Raw genomic sequence first — 16,764 nt, forward strand, 5'->3', positions numbered from 1 at the left:
GCAAGGTAAAGCAGCAAGTACTCCTGGAGAAGCTAAGTTATCCAGAAGATCTAGCTAAGATTGTTGGTAAAAGTGGCCTACACTATACAACAGATTTTCAATGTGGATGAAACAGTGTGATATTGGAAAAAGATGCTGTCTAGGCCTTTCATAGCTAGAGAGAAGAAGTCAGTGCCTGGGTTTAAAGGACAGGCTGACTCTCTTATTAGAGGCTAATGCAGGTGGTGACTTTAAGTTGAAGCCAATGCTCATTTACCATTCCAAAAACTGTGGACCTCTTAAGAATGATGCTAAGTCGGGCCGGGTGTGGTGGCTCATGCCTGTAATCCAAGCACTTTGGAGGCCAAGGTGGGCAGATCACGTGAGGTTGGGAGTTCAAGACCAGCCTGACCAACATGGTGAAGCCTGGTCTTATTTAAAAAAAAAAAAAAAAAAAAGGAATGATGCTAAGTCTACTCTGCTGCCTGTGCTCTGTATATGGAATAAAAAAGCCTGGATGACAGTAGATCTGTTTACAGCATGGAGTACTGAGTATTTCAAGGCACTGCTCAGAAAGATTCCTTTCAAAATATTACTGCTCATTGACAATGCACCTGGTCACCCGAGCTTTGAGGGAGATAAATGAAATGAATGTTGTTTTTGTGTCTGCTAACACAACACCTATTCTGCAGCCCATGGATCAGGGAATAATTTCTACTTTCAAATCTTATTTAAAAGACACATTTTGTAAGGCTAAGTTTTCCCTATAAAGTTGTTTCTCTGTGAATCTGGGCAAAATAAATTAAGAACCTTCAGGAAAGGATTCAGCATTCTTGATGCCATTAGGAACATTCATGGGAGGAAGTTAAAATGTCATTGTTACCAGGAGTTTGAAAGAAGTTGATTCTAACCCTCATGGATGACTTTGAGGAGTTCAAGACTTGAGTTGAGGATACAACTATGGTGGAAATAGGAAGTAAACTAGAATTAGAAGTTATCAGGCGTGGTGGCTCACTCCTGTAATCCCAGTACTTTGGGAGTCTGAGATGGGAGGAGAGCTTCAGGCTGGGAGTTCAAGACCAGCCTGGGCAACACAGTGAGACACTGTCCTTAAGAAAAATAAAATTAGTTGGGAATGATGGTGGGTAACTGTGGTCCTAGCTACTCTGGAGACTGAGGCAGTAGGCTCACTTAAGCTTAGGAGTTTGAGGTTACAATAAGCTATGATTTTGCCACTACACTCCAATCTGAGTGACAGAGCGAGACCCTGTATCTAAACAAAAAAAGATTAAAAAAAAAAAAAAAAGCAGCTTGAAATTGTGACTGAATTGCCACAATCTCATGATAAAACTTGAACAGGTGAGGAGTTAACTTATGGATGTGCAAAGAAAGTAATTTCTTGAAGTAGACTCTACTCGTGGTGAAGAAGCTGTGAATGTTGTTGAAATGACAACAAAGGATTAAAAATACTGCATAGGCTTAGTTGATAAAGTGGCAGCAGGCTTTGAGAGGATTGACTCCAGTTTTGAAAGAAGTTCCACTGTGGATAAAATGCTGTTAAAAAGCACAAGTTACAGAGAACTCTTTCATGAACGGAAGTCAGTTGATGCGGCAGATTTCATTGTTGTCTCATTTTAAGTAATTGCACAGCCTTCAGGAACCAGTGCCATGATTAGTCAGTAGCCATCAACTTGGAAACAAGACTCTCCGCCCTGCAAGAAGATGGTGATTCACTGAAAGCCCAAATGATTGTTAGCTTTTTTAAAAAAACAACAAATTATTCTAAAGTTAAGGACGTGCATTCCTTTTATAATGCTGTTGCATATTTCACAGACTAGTATAAACATAATGTTTGCATGCACTGGGGAAAAATTTTTGTGTGACTTGCTTTATTGTGGTATTTGCTTTCTCATGCTCTGGAACCTAAACTGCAACATCTTCAAGGTATCCCTGTATTTTCATCTATGTAGTACTGTTTTGTTGGATAGAAGTTAATTTTATTGAAGTCTAATTTATCACATTTTTTAGTGATTTGTACTATAAGAAATCTTCGTCTGTGCCAAGTTTATAAGATATATATTTTTTTCTGTTTTCTTTTAAAGCTTAATAAGTTTTAACTTTACATTTAGATATATTGTCTGTTTTGAGTGAATTCTTGTGTTTGCTGTTAAGCAATGGTTAAGGTTTATATTTTTCACATGAATATTTAGTTTAGTGAGCAACATTTGTTGAAAAGACTATCCTTTTCAAGTCTTCCTCAATGCCTCTGTTGAAAATCAGTGGACCATACACATATGGGTTTGTTTCTGGATTCCGTTTTCTTCCACTGATTTTTATATATACCTTTACACCAATACCCATTCCCTGCTGTTTTGATTCTTCAAGTTTTGAATTCAGGTTATCTAATTCTTCCAGTTGTTTTCTTTTTCTTTCTTTTTTTCTTTTTTTTTTTTTTTTTTTTTTCTTTTTTTTTTTTTTTTTTTTTTTTCCAGTTGTTTTCTTTTTCTTTCTTTTTTTCTTTTTTTTTTTTGTTTGAGATGGAATCTCGCTCTGTTGCCCGGCTGGAATACAGTGGCATGATCTCGCCTTATTGCAACCTCTGACTCCCTGGTTCAAGCTATTTTCCTGCCTCAGCCTCCTGAGTAGCTGGGATTGTAGGCGCCTGCCACCACACCCGACTTTTTTTTTTTGTATTTTTGGTAGAGACAGGATTTTACCATGTTGGCCAGGATGGTCTCGATCTCCTGACCTTGTGATCCGCCTGCCTTGGCCTCCCAAAGTGCTGGGATTATAGGCGTGAGCCGCCACACCTGGCATGTTTTTCTTTTTTAAAGTTGTGTTGGTTATTCTGGGATCTTTGTACATCTATTGCATATTTTTAGATTCAGCTTGTAATTTTCTCCACAAGAGCCTGCTGGGATTTTGATTGGAATTGCATTTAATCTGTATGTCAGTCTGGGACAATTCAATATTGAGTCTTCTAATCCACAAACATGGTAATAGATCTTAACATTTCTCACAACAATGTCTGGTGTTGGAACTTAACATATTTTTTTCCACATATTGTTAAGTATTTCATGATTTTTTTTTTTTTTTTGAGACAGAGTCTTGCTTCGTCACCCAGACTGGAGTGCAGTGGCATGGTTTTGGCTCACTGCAGACTCCACCTCCCAGGTTCAAGCGATTCTCCTGCCTCAGCCTCCTGAGTACCTGGGATTACAGTCAACTGCCACCATGCCTGACTAATTTTTCTATTTTTAGTAGAGACGGGGTTTCACCATGTTGGCCAGGCTGGTCTTGAACTCCTGACCTCAAGTGATATGCCTGCTTCAGCCTCCCAATGTGCTGGGATTAGAGGCATAAGCTACCACACCTGGCTTATTTATGGTTTTTAATGTTACCATAAGTGGTACTTTTCCCTTTCTTTCCTTTTTCTTTCCTTCCTTTCTTCCTTTCCTTTTTCCTTTCCTTTCCTTTCCTTTTTCCTTCCCTTTCCCTTTCCTGATGAGGTCTTGCTTTGTCACTCGGGCTGGAGTGCAGTGGCACAATCATAGCTCACTGCTGCCTTGAATTCTTGGGCTCAAAGGGTCCTCCCACCTCAGCCTCCTGAATAGTTGCGACTACAGGCATGCGCCATTATGCCTGGCTAATTTTTTGTTTTTGTTTTTGAGGCAGAGTCTTCCTCTGTTGCCCAGACTGAAGTGCAGTGGTGTGATCATGGCTCCCGGTAGCGTCTGCCTCCCAGGTTCAAGCAATTCTTGTGCCTCAGCCTCCCGAGTATCTGGCACTACAGGAATGTACCACCACGCCGGGCTAATTTTTGTGTCTTTAGTAGAGATGGGATTTTGCCATGTTGGCCAGGCTGGTCTTGAATTCCTGGCCTCAAGCAGTCCTCCTGCCTTAGTCTCCCAAAGTGCTTGGATTATAGGGGTGAGCGACCACACCCAGCTGTGGTATTTTTGAAATGTCATTTTCCAGTTGGCTGCTAGTGTATATAAAAATAAAGTTAATTTATAATTGACTTTGTATCTTGTGACTTTGTTTATTTTATATGTTAATTTCTTAGGAAATTGTAGGTATATATGTCATCAGTAAGTAAGGACAGTTTTATTTCTTCCTTTTCAATCTCTGTGCATTTTGTTTCTCTTTTTTCTTTATTGCAGTGCTTAAGACTTTATACGCTGCCAGGTGCAGTGGCTCATGCCTGTAATCCCAGCACTTTGGGAGGCCGAGGCGGCTGGATCACCTGAGGTCAGGAGTTCGAGACTATCCTGACCAACATGGTGAAACCCTTCTCTACTAAAAATAGAAAAAATAAGCCAGGCGTGGTGGCAGGCGCCTGTAATCCCAGCTACTCGAGAGATTGAGGCAGGAGAATCACTTGAACCTGGGAGGCGGAGGTTGTGGTGACCCAAGATTGAGCCATTGCACTCTAGCCTGGGCAGCAAGAGTGAGACTCCATCTCAGAAAAAAAAGAAAAAAAAAAAAGACTTTAAATGCAATGCTGAGTAGAAGTGGTTGATAGTGGACATCATTGCCTTTTTTCTGACCTTAGGGGAAAAACCTCTAGTCATGGCTAGAGGTAGTTTATAGCTGTTCATCATCAGGTTTAGGAATTCCATTTCTAGTTTGCTGAGAGATTTTGTAATGAATGGAAGTTGAATTTTGTCATTTTGTTAAATGCCTTTTATATATCATTTTTTTTTATCTCGTTTAATCCATTAATGACTTTTGAGTATTAAACAGCACTTACATTCTTGGGATAAACACTACTTGGACATTATATATTGCTAGATTCTATTTGCTTGTCTTTTGTTAAGGTTTTTTGTGTCTCTTTTCATAAGAGATAATGGTTTGTAGTTTTCTTGTATTCTTTTTTGTCTAGTTTTGCTATCAGTGTAATGTTGGTCATATAAAAGGAGTTAGGAAGCAACCCCTTTTTTCTGAGTTTGTATTACTATTTTTTCTTTCTTTTTTTCTTTTTTATTTCTGCTCCCACTCCACCAGGAAATTTTTTCTTTAAATGTTGCCTAAAATTCTCTGGTGAAGACTAATTCACTAGACTTCATCTGGGTTTGGAGTTTTCTTTCTAGGAAGACTTTAAGAATTTAATATCTTTAATAAAGGTAGGACTAAATATATTGTCTTTCATATCAGTTTGGTAATTAGTATTTTTTAAGGAATTGATTCATTTAAGTTGTTGAATTGATTGTCATATTCTACTGTTATTATCCTTTAATTCTAGAATGTGTAGTGCTATTTTTTTTCTCCTCTAGTATTGGCAAGTTATGATTTGTCTGTTTTCTTTATCATCCAGCCAGAGGTTTATCAGCTTCTTTGATTGTTTCCCCCTCCCAAAAACACCTTTAGCCTGTTCATTTATTACTTTGTTAATTTTTTCTCTTTATTTCTTCCTACTTTGGTTTCAATTTTTAAAAAGTTTTCAAGATTTTTATGTAATCATATTTTGTTGAATGAAATGCTGAAATCCAGGCAAATGGTGGTAACTTTTTTTGTTTGTTTTAGAGATGGGGTCTTGCTTTGTTGCTCAGGCTGGCCTTGCGCTCTTGGCTCAAGCAGTCCTCCCACCTTGGACTACAGGTGTGCACCACCACACATGGCTTGGTTTTAATTTTTACTTTCTTTAGCTTCTTAAGGTAGAAGCTTACCTAGGTCGTTAATTTTAAGCCTTTTTGTTTGTTTGTTTTTATCTCTTTTGCTCATTTTTGTATTATGTATTTACTAATTCTTAATGATTTACTTTTTTGAGTGCTTAGTATATATGGTGTAATTTTGTCTCTATTGTTTTCAGATGTTTTACAGACACTTTTAAGATTTGTGTAGCTAGTTATATCAGTCTTTTTCATATGTCACTTTCAGAAAATCTTTCAGCAATACATGAGTTTGTTGATTCACTTGCATTCTTTTATAAGTATTAGTTTTTTTACATTTAAATCTTTTTAATTCATTATGGTTGTGGTGTGGTATGAAGTGGGGAGCCGATAGTGTGTTTTTCTAAATTATTATACGGTTTTTCTCAATATTTTTCATTATATAATCCCTTTTCCTAATAATTTTTAAGGGCATTGTTTTAATCTCTGTTATTTTTCAGAAATTTCTTAGTTATTATCATGGATATAAATGTGCTGCATGAATGAATCATTTTGCAAGGTTTTTAAAGGAATTTCATTAAACTTAATGTATAATTGCATCTTTATAGTAATTTTTCAAGTTCAGACACTTGTTATGTCCTTCAGTTTATTTAGGTGCTTTTTTTATATCTTTAATTAAAGCTTTACTCTTGTCTCATTAAAGTATTACATTTTTCTTGTTATATTTATTCTTAGATATATGTTGGCATTTCTTCTATTGTGTTTTCTAACTGGTTATTGCCAGTATATTTTTTAAATAATTGGCTCCTAAGACAATTGTCTTTGGAAAGAGTCTTGGCCTGGTACCTGCTTATACCTGCAATCCCAGCACTTTGGGAGGCTGATATGGGAAGATGACTTGAGGCTTCAGTGAGCTATAATTGTGCCATTGTACTCCTGCCTGGGTGACAGAGTGAATCCCTGTCTCTAAAAAAAAAAAAAAAAAAATCTGTAGTGATGGCTTAGTATTGCTTTACAGGTTTGCAATGATCTTATAAAATGTCTATGTAGAAATAAAAGGTGATAGAATAAAGGTCATTAGATTTAATTATCAGTATTCTTAACTGAATTTGTTGGTCTTACTAATTTCCTAATTTTGATCATCTGGATATTTTTAGTCTTCTGGCTATCATTTTTCCCTCCCTGGTTTTTGTTTGTTTGTTTTTAAACCACTTCTGGTCCTACCTTTTTCTTTGTCTCATGTGTTCATACCTTCCGATTAAGATATTGAGTAAGAGAGTAATATGTTGTTCATATTTTAAGATTATAAGCTTTACAATGACAGTGTCTTCCTTTTCCTTCTACTGTATAGAGTGTTTACACATGTATTAAATAAAAGTATTTACTTAGGTTAATGTGTAGAATTACAAAATTGGATATTTTGAACAAATTTGTGTGTTTGGTTTGATGTTTTTCAGTAATGGTGAATTTAAAATATTTGTATTCAAATGTAAATAATCATTACAGTTACACAATAGACATTCACAAAAAGAATTTTATGAGTGCTTTTTCTTTGTTTGTTTTGTTGTTTGAGACAGGGTCTCACTCTGTTGCCCAGGCTGGAATGCAAGTGGTGTGGTCACAGCTCACTGCAGCCTCAACCTCCCAGCCTTCAGTGATCCTCCCGTCTTAGCCCCCAAGTAGCTGGGACTATATGATTGCACCCCCATACCCAGCTAATGTTGGTATTTTTTGTAGAGACAGGGTTTTCGCCATGTTGCCCAGGCTAGTCTTGAACTGGACTCAAGCCATCCACCAGCCTTGGCCTCCCAAAGTGCTAGGATTAAAGGCATAAGCCACCATGCCTGGTCTGAATTTTATTAGTTGTTAATTTGTTATGGAGAGAAATGGTGCCACTAAATGTTAATGATCATTTGAGGAATTCCCTCCCCTTCAATATTGTAAACATTATTAGGTGGTTTTATGGCAATATTTATTTTTTCCTTCAGCCTTATTCAGGTACAGTTTGTATAGAGTAAAATTCACCTGTGTTTGATGTACAGTTTGGGCAATTTTATATTGTCATGTAACCACCACCACAATCACGATTTAGAAGTTTCATCGCTCTAAAAAGTTTCTTTGTACACCTTTGCCTTGGCCTCAAGCAGCCACCCTAGTGGCTTTTTACTTGATTTAAACAATTCAGTGATTTTTAGTAGTGTATTTATAGGGTTGTGCAGCCTTCACCACAGTCTAATTTTAGAACATTTCCAATTACCCCAGAAAGAAACTTGTGCCATTTAAAGTCACTCCCTCTTCCCACCTCCAATCCTAGGCAACAACCAATCTAATTTCTGTAGATTTACTTTTTTGGCAAATATAATTATGTAATACGTGTTTCTTTGTGTTTGGCTTCTTTTGTTTGACATAAACATTACAAACTTTTGAGGATTTTCATGAAATTACTTTTTTTTAAAACAGGGAATGACTCTACTAATGATGGGGTCAGCAGATGCTCTTCCAGAGGAACCCTCAGCTAAAACTGTCTTTGTAGAAGACATGACAGAAGAACAGTTAGCGTCTGCCGTAAGACACTCCAGATTTGATACGTTTGATCACTACTTTTTGAAGGACCGTTATTAAGGTGTCTTTCAGAAAGTAGCATCTAAATGTCTTGAAGACTTAATTATTAATATCAAGATAGATGTTTTTAGCAGTAAATAAGAGTTTTATTTTTGATTAGCTTAAGAGAGTCCTTCTGTAGTTAAATAGTGCACAGTTAGTTTTTTTTTGTTTTGTTTTGTATACTTTATTATTGATTTTCAGACTTCCAAGTGAATTTACTTAGGCTTAACTTATGTATATTTATTTGATAGCTGTAATAAATATGTTTCTGGCAGGTAGTACTATTTAAATGTTTACTATTATTTTATGAGAAAAGAGGGTCAAAGAGTAGTTTAAATGTTGGAATATTTAAATTCTTAAAATCCTTCGTTTGGAAAATACATACATTTTATCCTGAATTTAAGTGTAAAGTCAGTTTAGAAACTGGCCAACACATGTGTCACATGTTTACTTTTTTTTTTCTTTTTAAACACCTAGCATTTATTAAGTGTCATTCATTCATTTTCTTGTTTTTTTTGCTTTTTTTTTTTTTTTTTTTTTTTTTTTTTTTTTTTTTTTTTTTTTTTTTTTTTTTTTTTTGGCCTTTAGTACTCCTTGATCCTTGGTTTGCCAAGGTTTCTTGAGATAGGGTCTGGAGTTTGTCACCCAGGCTGGAGTGCAGTGTTATGATCATAGCTCATTGTAGTCACAACCTCCTGGGCTCAAGTGATCCTCCCACCTTAGCCTTCTGAGTAGTGGGGACTGGTAGGCGTGTACCACCACGCCCAGCAAATTAAAAAAAATTTTTTTTTGGTAGAGACAGGGTCTTGCAGTGTTGCCCAGGGTGATCTTGAACTTCTGACCTCAAGTTATCCTTCCTCCTCAGCCTTCCAAAATGCTGGGATTATAGGTGTGAGCCACTGTGCCTAACCTGTTATTTTGTTTTTTGTTTTGAAGTGTTTCTATGCATATTTTGCCTACTCTGCTCTCTTGATAAACCTGCAAAAAGGCAGGACTGGTATGATTATTCTCTTATTACATTTAAGACGGAAACTAAAACATAATATGATGGCCAGCATGATCCAAGTAAACATTTTTGTTGAGGGAAATAAAACTGTTTCTTTTTTTTTTTTTTCGAGAGGGAGTTTCACTCTTGTTGCCTAGGCTGGAATGCAATGGCATGATCTCGGCTCATTGTAACTTCTGCCTCTGGGTTCAAGCAATTCTCCTGTTGTAGCCTCCCGAGTAGCTGGGATTACAGGCATGTGTCACTACTCCCAGCTAATTTTGTATTTTTTTTTTTTTAGTAGAGACGGTGTTTCTCCATGTTGCTCAGGCTAGTCTTGAACTCCTGACCTCAGGTGGCCCGCCGACCTCGGTCTCCCAGAGTGCTAGGATTACAGGCGTGCGCCACCATGCCCGGCCAATAAAACGGTTTCTTTAGAGTGAAGGCAGAATATAAATTAGTATAAGCTAGTAAATGCTACTTGATTCAAAATGAGAACTTTAGTGATTTATATAGGCCATGTCATTTTGTAAAAATTGATTGGTTTAATCATTTAATCTTTTTTTTTTTAAACCAGATGGAGTTACCATGTGGATTGACAAACCTTGGTAACACTTGTTACATGAATGCTACAGTTCAGTGTATTCGTTCTGTGCCTGAACTAAAAGATGCCCTTAAAAGGTAAGACTGAAGTCTTCTTTGGGTAAAGGATGTTCACATTTGGGTGAGTAGTAGTGTTTTGTTTTGTTTTTAGCATCTTAATTGAGATATAATTAATTTATTATACAGTTTGCCATTTTAAAGTGTTTAATGATTTTTATAATGTTCACAAGGTTGTGCAACCATCACCACGATCGATTTTAGGACATTTTCTCCCCCTCCAAAAGAAGTGTCATACTTACTGGCAGTCACTCCTTACACCCTTTCACTCACCTCCAGCCCTAGCCAACCATTAATCTACTTTCTGTCATAGATTTACTCATTCTGGGCATTTCATATAGCTTGAATCATATAATATATGGTCTTTTGTGACTGACTTATTTAGCATGTTTCCATGGTTCATTCATGTTATAGCATGTATAATACTTCATTCTTATTTTATGGCTGAATAATATTTTATTTTTGGATATATCACATTTTATTTATCCATTTATTTTGTTGATGGAAATTTAGATTGTTTCTACTTTTTGGATATTATCAGTAATGCTGCTGTGAACATTCATGTTTTCTGTGTAGATAAACTGTTTTATATAGTAACTCTATGTTTAACATTTTTGAGGAACTGCCGCAGTGATTTTCCAAAGTGACGGTACCATCTTACGTTCTCACCAACAATGTAAGAAGGTTGCCAGCATTGTCTGTTTTTGATTAAGCCCTGTAGGGGTGTGAAGTGTGCTATCTCATTGTATTTGTCATGCACACATTTTTTTGGTGATAAATGAGGTTGAGCATCTTTTCATGTACTTATTGACCATTTGTTTGTCTTCTTTGGAGAAATATTTGTTAAAATCTTTAGCCTGTGTTTTAATTGGGTGGTCTTTTTAAAAATTCAGTTGTGGTTTTACATATATACAAGTCTCTTACCCAATGGATAATTTGCAAATATTTTCTTCTATACTATAAGCTGTCATTTTACTTTCTTTTTTAAAAATTTATTTACTTTTTTCCTAAGTCTGTCTTATGCAGTGTCCTTTTACTTTTCTTGATGGTACGTTTGTAGCACAAATGTTTTTTAATTTTGATGTAGTTTAATCTTAATTTTAATTTTTTCTTTTGTCATGTCTCCTTTTGTTTTCATATGTTAGAAGCCATTGTCTAATTCTAGGTCACAAAAACTTAATTCTGTGTTGTTTTTCAAGAGTTAATATACTTTTAGCTCTTCTGTTGAGGCCTGTGGTTAATTTTTATGTATGATGGGAAGGAGGGAAGGAGCGAGGTGTTCTTGGCTGTTCTTTTGCATGTGTATATCCAGTTCTTCCAGCATCATTTGTTGAAGGTTATTGTTTCCCCATTGAATTGCCTTAGCACCTTTTTTGAAAGCCAGTTGACCATAATGTATAAGTTCATTTATGGATTCTAGATTCTTTTCCATTTATATATATGTCTGTCCTTATGCCAGTCAGTACTGGTTTTAAAAAAGAAAGAACATTTTGTTTTGTACCATCATACACAAGGAAAAGAATAAAGAATTAGTTACACGTTTTGGGAACTTGTGAAATAGTCTACAAATCAGGGTCCCTTATTCCAGTGAGTATAAATTTAACTTTAAAAATATGTAACTTAAGGCCAGGTGCAATGGCTCACACCTGTAATCCCAGCACTTTGGGAGGCCAGTGCGGGTGGATCATGAGGTCAGGAGATCGATACCATCCTGGCCAACATGGTGAAACCCTGTCTCTACTAAAAATACAAAAAAGTTAGCTGGATGTGGTGGTGCATGCCTGTAGTGCCAGCTACTTGGGAGCTGAGGGAGGAGAATTGCTTGAACCCAGGAGACGGAGATTGCAGTGAGGTGAGATTGCGCCACTGTTCTTTAGTCTGGGCGACAGTGTGAGACTCTGTCTAAAAAAAAATGTAACTTCATTCTGGCTAAATTTATACAACTGTCTTGATACATAAATTGTCAGTTCTTTATGATAGAATTTGGAACTACAATTTGGATTCTGGATGGCTTCTTAAATACTGATTTTTGTTTTTTCCCTCAGTGTCTTGTGAAATGTTGTGATAGAACTGAAGAGAAGGGAGAGAAGGACTGTTCAAAAATCTGAAAGAGTGACTTTAAAGGTTTTCTACATTTCTCTGAAGTGAATAGTTGTCAGGTATTTGTGAGAAATTGTGTAGATTGCAGCTGATGTATTATCAGTGAACAAGACACAGTATCTGTCTTCAAGGCACCTACAGTCTAATAGACAAAGACTATCAAATAAGCAGGTACTGTTTCAGAACTGCTTTGATGGGAAATATAGGCTGCTATGAGAACATCTAAGGGGGCTAATTAAGGGATGGGTATCTAAGGATAGCTTGGGAAGACTTCTTAGAGTAACTGGTATTTAAACACTTAGGTATTATCAGCCTGGATGAGAGATTAGGGAAGTGTGAGAGTGGACTGGAGGAAAGACTATTTAAGCAAGAGTCTGGAGGCAGGAGACTGCAACATATTCAGTGCGACTGCCTGGAGAAGGATGGGTGTAGAAATGGTGATAGAGGGGAGATTAGCAGGGGCCAGCTACAGATCTTGAAGTCATTTTTAAGGAGTGTGGACTTTGTGTTGAGGGCAAAGAGAAGCCATTGGAAGATTTTAAGGAGAGTACTGACATTCAAACTTTCTTCTGAATTCTAGGTAGTGTGCTACCTAGATTATTATTTTATTCTTTAATACAATTTTCATTGTTATTCTTGGTTAAAAGTTACCTGGTAGAATCTTACTGTGTCTTTTACATATATCCCAAAATATTGCTTTATTTTACCCTTTCCTGTTATCCTTGGATGATAATATTGCTTGGAGTAAGAGTCTAGGTCAAAGCCATTTTTCCTCAGTGATCTATAGTTATTTCTCCACCATTTTTGTGTGTCCATGCTTACTGATGAGTACTGATTTTTATTTTTTCTGTTAGTAGCTTTTAGGGTTTTCTCCCTCTCTCTCTTTCTCTCTTTTTTTTCCCCCAGAGTTTTCCAAGAATGGGAGAGTGTGGGTTTTATTTATCTTATTTAGTGCTCAGTGAGCACTTTTAGTCTGAGGACTCTTGTCTCAAACTCTAGGTGGAATTACAGGTGTTGCCACCATGCCTGACTAATTTTTGTATTTTTGGTGGAGATGGATTTCGCTATATTGTCTAGCTGGTCTCAAACTCCTCACCTGTAGTGATCCGCCTGCCTCAGCCTCCTAAAGTGCTGGGATAACAGGCATGAACCACTGCGCCCAGCTGAAAATATTTATCTTTAAACACTAGAGTCTCACTCAGTTCAATGAGATGCTCATATTATGAGAGGCAAGAAGTGAGACACTCGGAGCAGAAAAGCCCCATATCTCATCTCACAACTGTCTAGTGGATATGTTCATTGAGTGGAATTGCATGTGGGATTGCTTACACTAAATTATTTTCATTTTTTTAGCTTGTGGAGGGCATATCTTCATTTAAATTTTTAAAACATTTTAAATTACTATTTTTATTTTTTGAGACAGGCCTTGCTCTATTGCCCAGGCTCTGGAGTGACATGATTATGGCTCACTGCAGCCTTGACCTCCTGGGCTCAAGTGATCCTCCTGACTTGGCTTCCCGAGTAGGTGGGACCTCAGGCATGCGCTATTATGCCCAGCTAATTTTTTTTTTTTTTGAGACGGAGTCTCTGTCTGTCACCAGGCTGGAGTGCAATGGCGCAATCTTGGCTCACTGCCACCATCTGCCTCCAGGGTTCAAGCCATTCTCCTGCCTTAGGTTCCCGAGTAGCTGGGACTACAGGTGTGTGCCACCATGCCCTGCTAATTTTTTGTATTTTTAGTGGAGACGGTGTTTCACCATGTTGGCCAGCATGGCCTCGATCTCCTGACCTTGTGATCCGCCTGCCTCGGCTTCCCAAAGTGCTGGGTTTGTAGGCGTGAGCCACCTCGCCTGGCCACTAATTTTTTTTTTAAGTGGATACTAGAGATGGCTATGTTGCTCAGGCCAGTTTCGAACTCCTGGACTCAAATCAATCCTCTCAACTCAGTCTGCCAAAATTTTGGGATTACAGGTGTGAGCCACCACACCTGACACACAAATCTTCATTAAGTAACTGATTTCAACTTGTTCTTGACAAAAAAAATTTAAATAACAGAAAAGTCTACATGTTTGATATTCACTTCTTTTTCTCAGCCATCTTCTCAGCCTGTATGTCAGGATATGATGAAACTGCATCGTACATTTAATTTATGCAGATTGAAGGTGTGCCCTGGGCTGGATGTGATGGCTCATGCCTGTGATCCCAGGGCTTTGGAAGGTTGAGTCGATAGCTTGAGGCCAGAAGTTTAAGACAAGCCTGTGCAGCATAGTGAGACATCATCTCTACAATAAAAAAAAAAATTAGCTCTGTGTGGTGGTGTGCACCTGTAGTTTCAGCTACTCATGAGGCTGAGCTGGGAGGATTGCTTGAGCCCAGGAGTTTGCAACTATGTGAGCCATCATGCCACGGCACTCCAGCCTGGGCAATGCAATGAAACCCTGTTTCTTAAAAAAAGGAAGAGATGGACCAGACTCAGTGGCTCATACCTGTAATCCCAGCACTTTGGGAGGCTGAGGCGGGCAGATCACTGAAGGTCAGGAGTTCAAGACCAACCTGGCCAACATGGTAAAACCCCATCTCTACTAAAAATACAAAAATTAGCCGGATGAAATGATGGATGCCTATAATCCCAGCTACTGTGGAGGCTGAGGCAGGAGAATCGCTTGAACCTGGGAGGTGGAGATTGCAGTAATCCAAGATTGCACCACTGCACTCCAGCCTGGGTGACAGAGTGAGACTTCCATCTCAAAAAAAAAAAAAGAGAAAGGGATAAAGATTTGTGTTATCTTTGGGTTTTTTCTTTAAACATGTATGTAGCAGTGCATGTGTTAAACAAACACATTGATTATAAACAATAATCAATTCTGACAGTCTTAAATTTGTGCTCACATCTTTGCTTTTATGCTTACGTATTAATACTTCTGCCAGGCGCGGTGGCTCAAGCCTGTAATCCCAGCACTTTGGGAGGCCGAGGCGGGTGGATCACGAGGTCAAGAGATCGTGACCATCCTGGTCAACACGGTGAAACCCCGTAACTACTAAAAATACAAAAAATTAGCTGGGCATGGTGGTGCGTGCCTGTAATCCCAGCTACTCAGGAGGCTGAGGCAGGAGAATTGCCCGAACCCAGGAGGCGGAGGTTGCAGTGAGCCGAGATCGTGCCATTGCACTCCAGCCTGAGTGACATGAGTGAAACTCCGTCTTAAAAAAAAAAAAAAAAAACAACTTCTGCAGTATATCTTGATGCATAGGATTCTTTGGATCAGTTTCTGGAAGTGGAGTTGGTGGGTTAATAAGTTAGAGTGGATAGTTTGATCTTTTAGATATTGGCAATTTTTATCCCAAAAGATAGAAAAATATAAATGCTACATTCTGTACATATTCATCAGTGTAAAATATTATAATGATAAATATTTTTTGATTATTGGTAAGATTGAACTTTTACTAGTGAGTTTATTGGTGACTTGCATTTCTCTTTTAAGGTAAAAATCTAGGTTTCTCTTTTTTTCCTCTAGTCACCATTTATTGTATATTGATACACACTGATGTTTTATTATATATATTATTATTATTAAATATTTTTGAGACCTGTTCCTAGGTTTTCTACTTGGGTGTATTTATTGAGGTCTGATTTTATTATGCCATTTTAACTATATGGTGTATAGTAATGCATCCTTCTTACTCACTTTCAGTGTGTTACCAGGTGGTTTAACCCATATTTTACTTCTCTTTGAACTTCATAGTCATGTTGTTCAATATGCCTTTCTCCTTCTAAATGTATATGTAGTGGAGTGTCAACCTTTGGGATTTTGACCATAGTGACTTTAAGTTTGGAGTAAATTGACATTTTTGCAATATTTAGGCTCCCCATCCGGTAATATAGGCTGTCTCCCCTTTGTTTCAGGTCTTATTTGACTTTCAGTAAGATGGATTTTTTCCAACTGTTTTGAATTTTTGTATTTTGTAATGTTAGATGAATTTTCTCTTGATCATTTTGTTATCAAAATCACCTGCTAGGTGATAGGAAGAAATCAGGCATACTAATTTCAAATAGTAGATTTCTATGGTTCTAAGGTATACTTTCCCCCAGTATTGAAATAGTCCTTATATTCTATGAAAATTTTAATGTAGTTTTTATTTACCCTGAAAATGAACACATTTTATTTATGATGATACTTATGGTTATGATTTATTATATTTATATTTATGAGGAAATAAGGCATATTTTAAATTAATATTTGGATTTTCTAAATAGATAATCATATCCATTAGTCAGGTTAGTTTTATCTGTTTCAGGTGGTTTACTTCATATTTCTTTTGTATTTCTCTGGCTAGAACTTTGAACACTGTTAAATAGTAGATTGTTGTGGAATTCTTTCTTGTTTTTGATTTTTATAAGAATGTTGTATTTTAGTGTTAAATATTGTCCTTGGGTTTGGTGGAAATATTCTTTTTTTCTTTTCTTCTCCTTGTCCTTGCCTCAGGTTTGGTGGAAATGTTCTTAAGCATGTTAGGAAAGTATCCCTCCATCATTTGTTTACCAGAGATTTTTTTAAAATAAGAAATATATGTTAAAATTTTCAAATGTTGTTTGTGGGGACCTAGTTCTAAGATTTTTCTCATTGAATCTGTTTATGATACATTAGGTTAATAACCTAATTGTAAATTATATTCCTGATACATTTGTATTCTTTCAGTACATAGTGCTGAATTTAATTTGCTGAAACATTTTAAAAGGATTTTTTGGTCATTTGTTAGTAAGGCTGATTTTTTTTTTTTTTTTTTGAGATGGAGTTTCAAGCAATTCTCTTGCTTTAGCCTCCC

General features: G+C 37.0%; 1 protein-coding gene across 2 annotated transcripts in view; it reads left to right on the forward strand.

The window, feature by feature from the left end:
* The window catches only part of USP14 (ubiquitin specific peptidase 14), a 60,387-nt gene that overhangs the window by 15,261 nt on the left and 28,362 nt on the right, over positions 1–16,764 (forward strand). The window contains exons 4-5 of one of the 2 annotated variants that reach the window (XM_017498989.2): positions 8,052–8,156; positions 9,758–9,861. In XM_017498989.2, the coding sequence (XP_017354478.1) occupies positions 8,052–8,156; positions 9,758–9,861 (209 nt within the window). The remainder of the gene's footprint in view (positions 1–8,051; positions 8,157–9,757; positions 9,862–16,764) is intronic. The other variant, XM_017499010.2, reaches the window with a different exon arrangement.

This window comes from Cebus imitator, unplaced genomic scaffold (genome assembly GCF_001604975.1).
Source record: "Cebus imitator isolate Cc_AM_T3 unplaced genomic scaffold, Cebus_imitator-1.0 Scaffold12, whole genome shotgun sequence".
NCBI lineage: Eukaryota > Metazoa > Chordata > Mammalia > Primates > Cebidae > Cebus > Cebus imitator.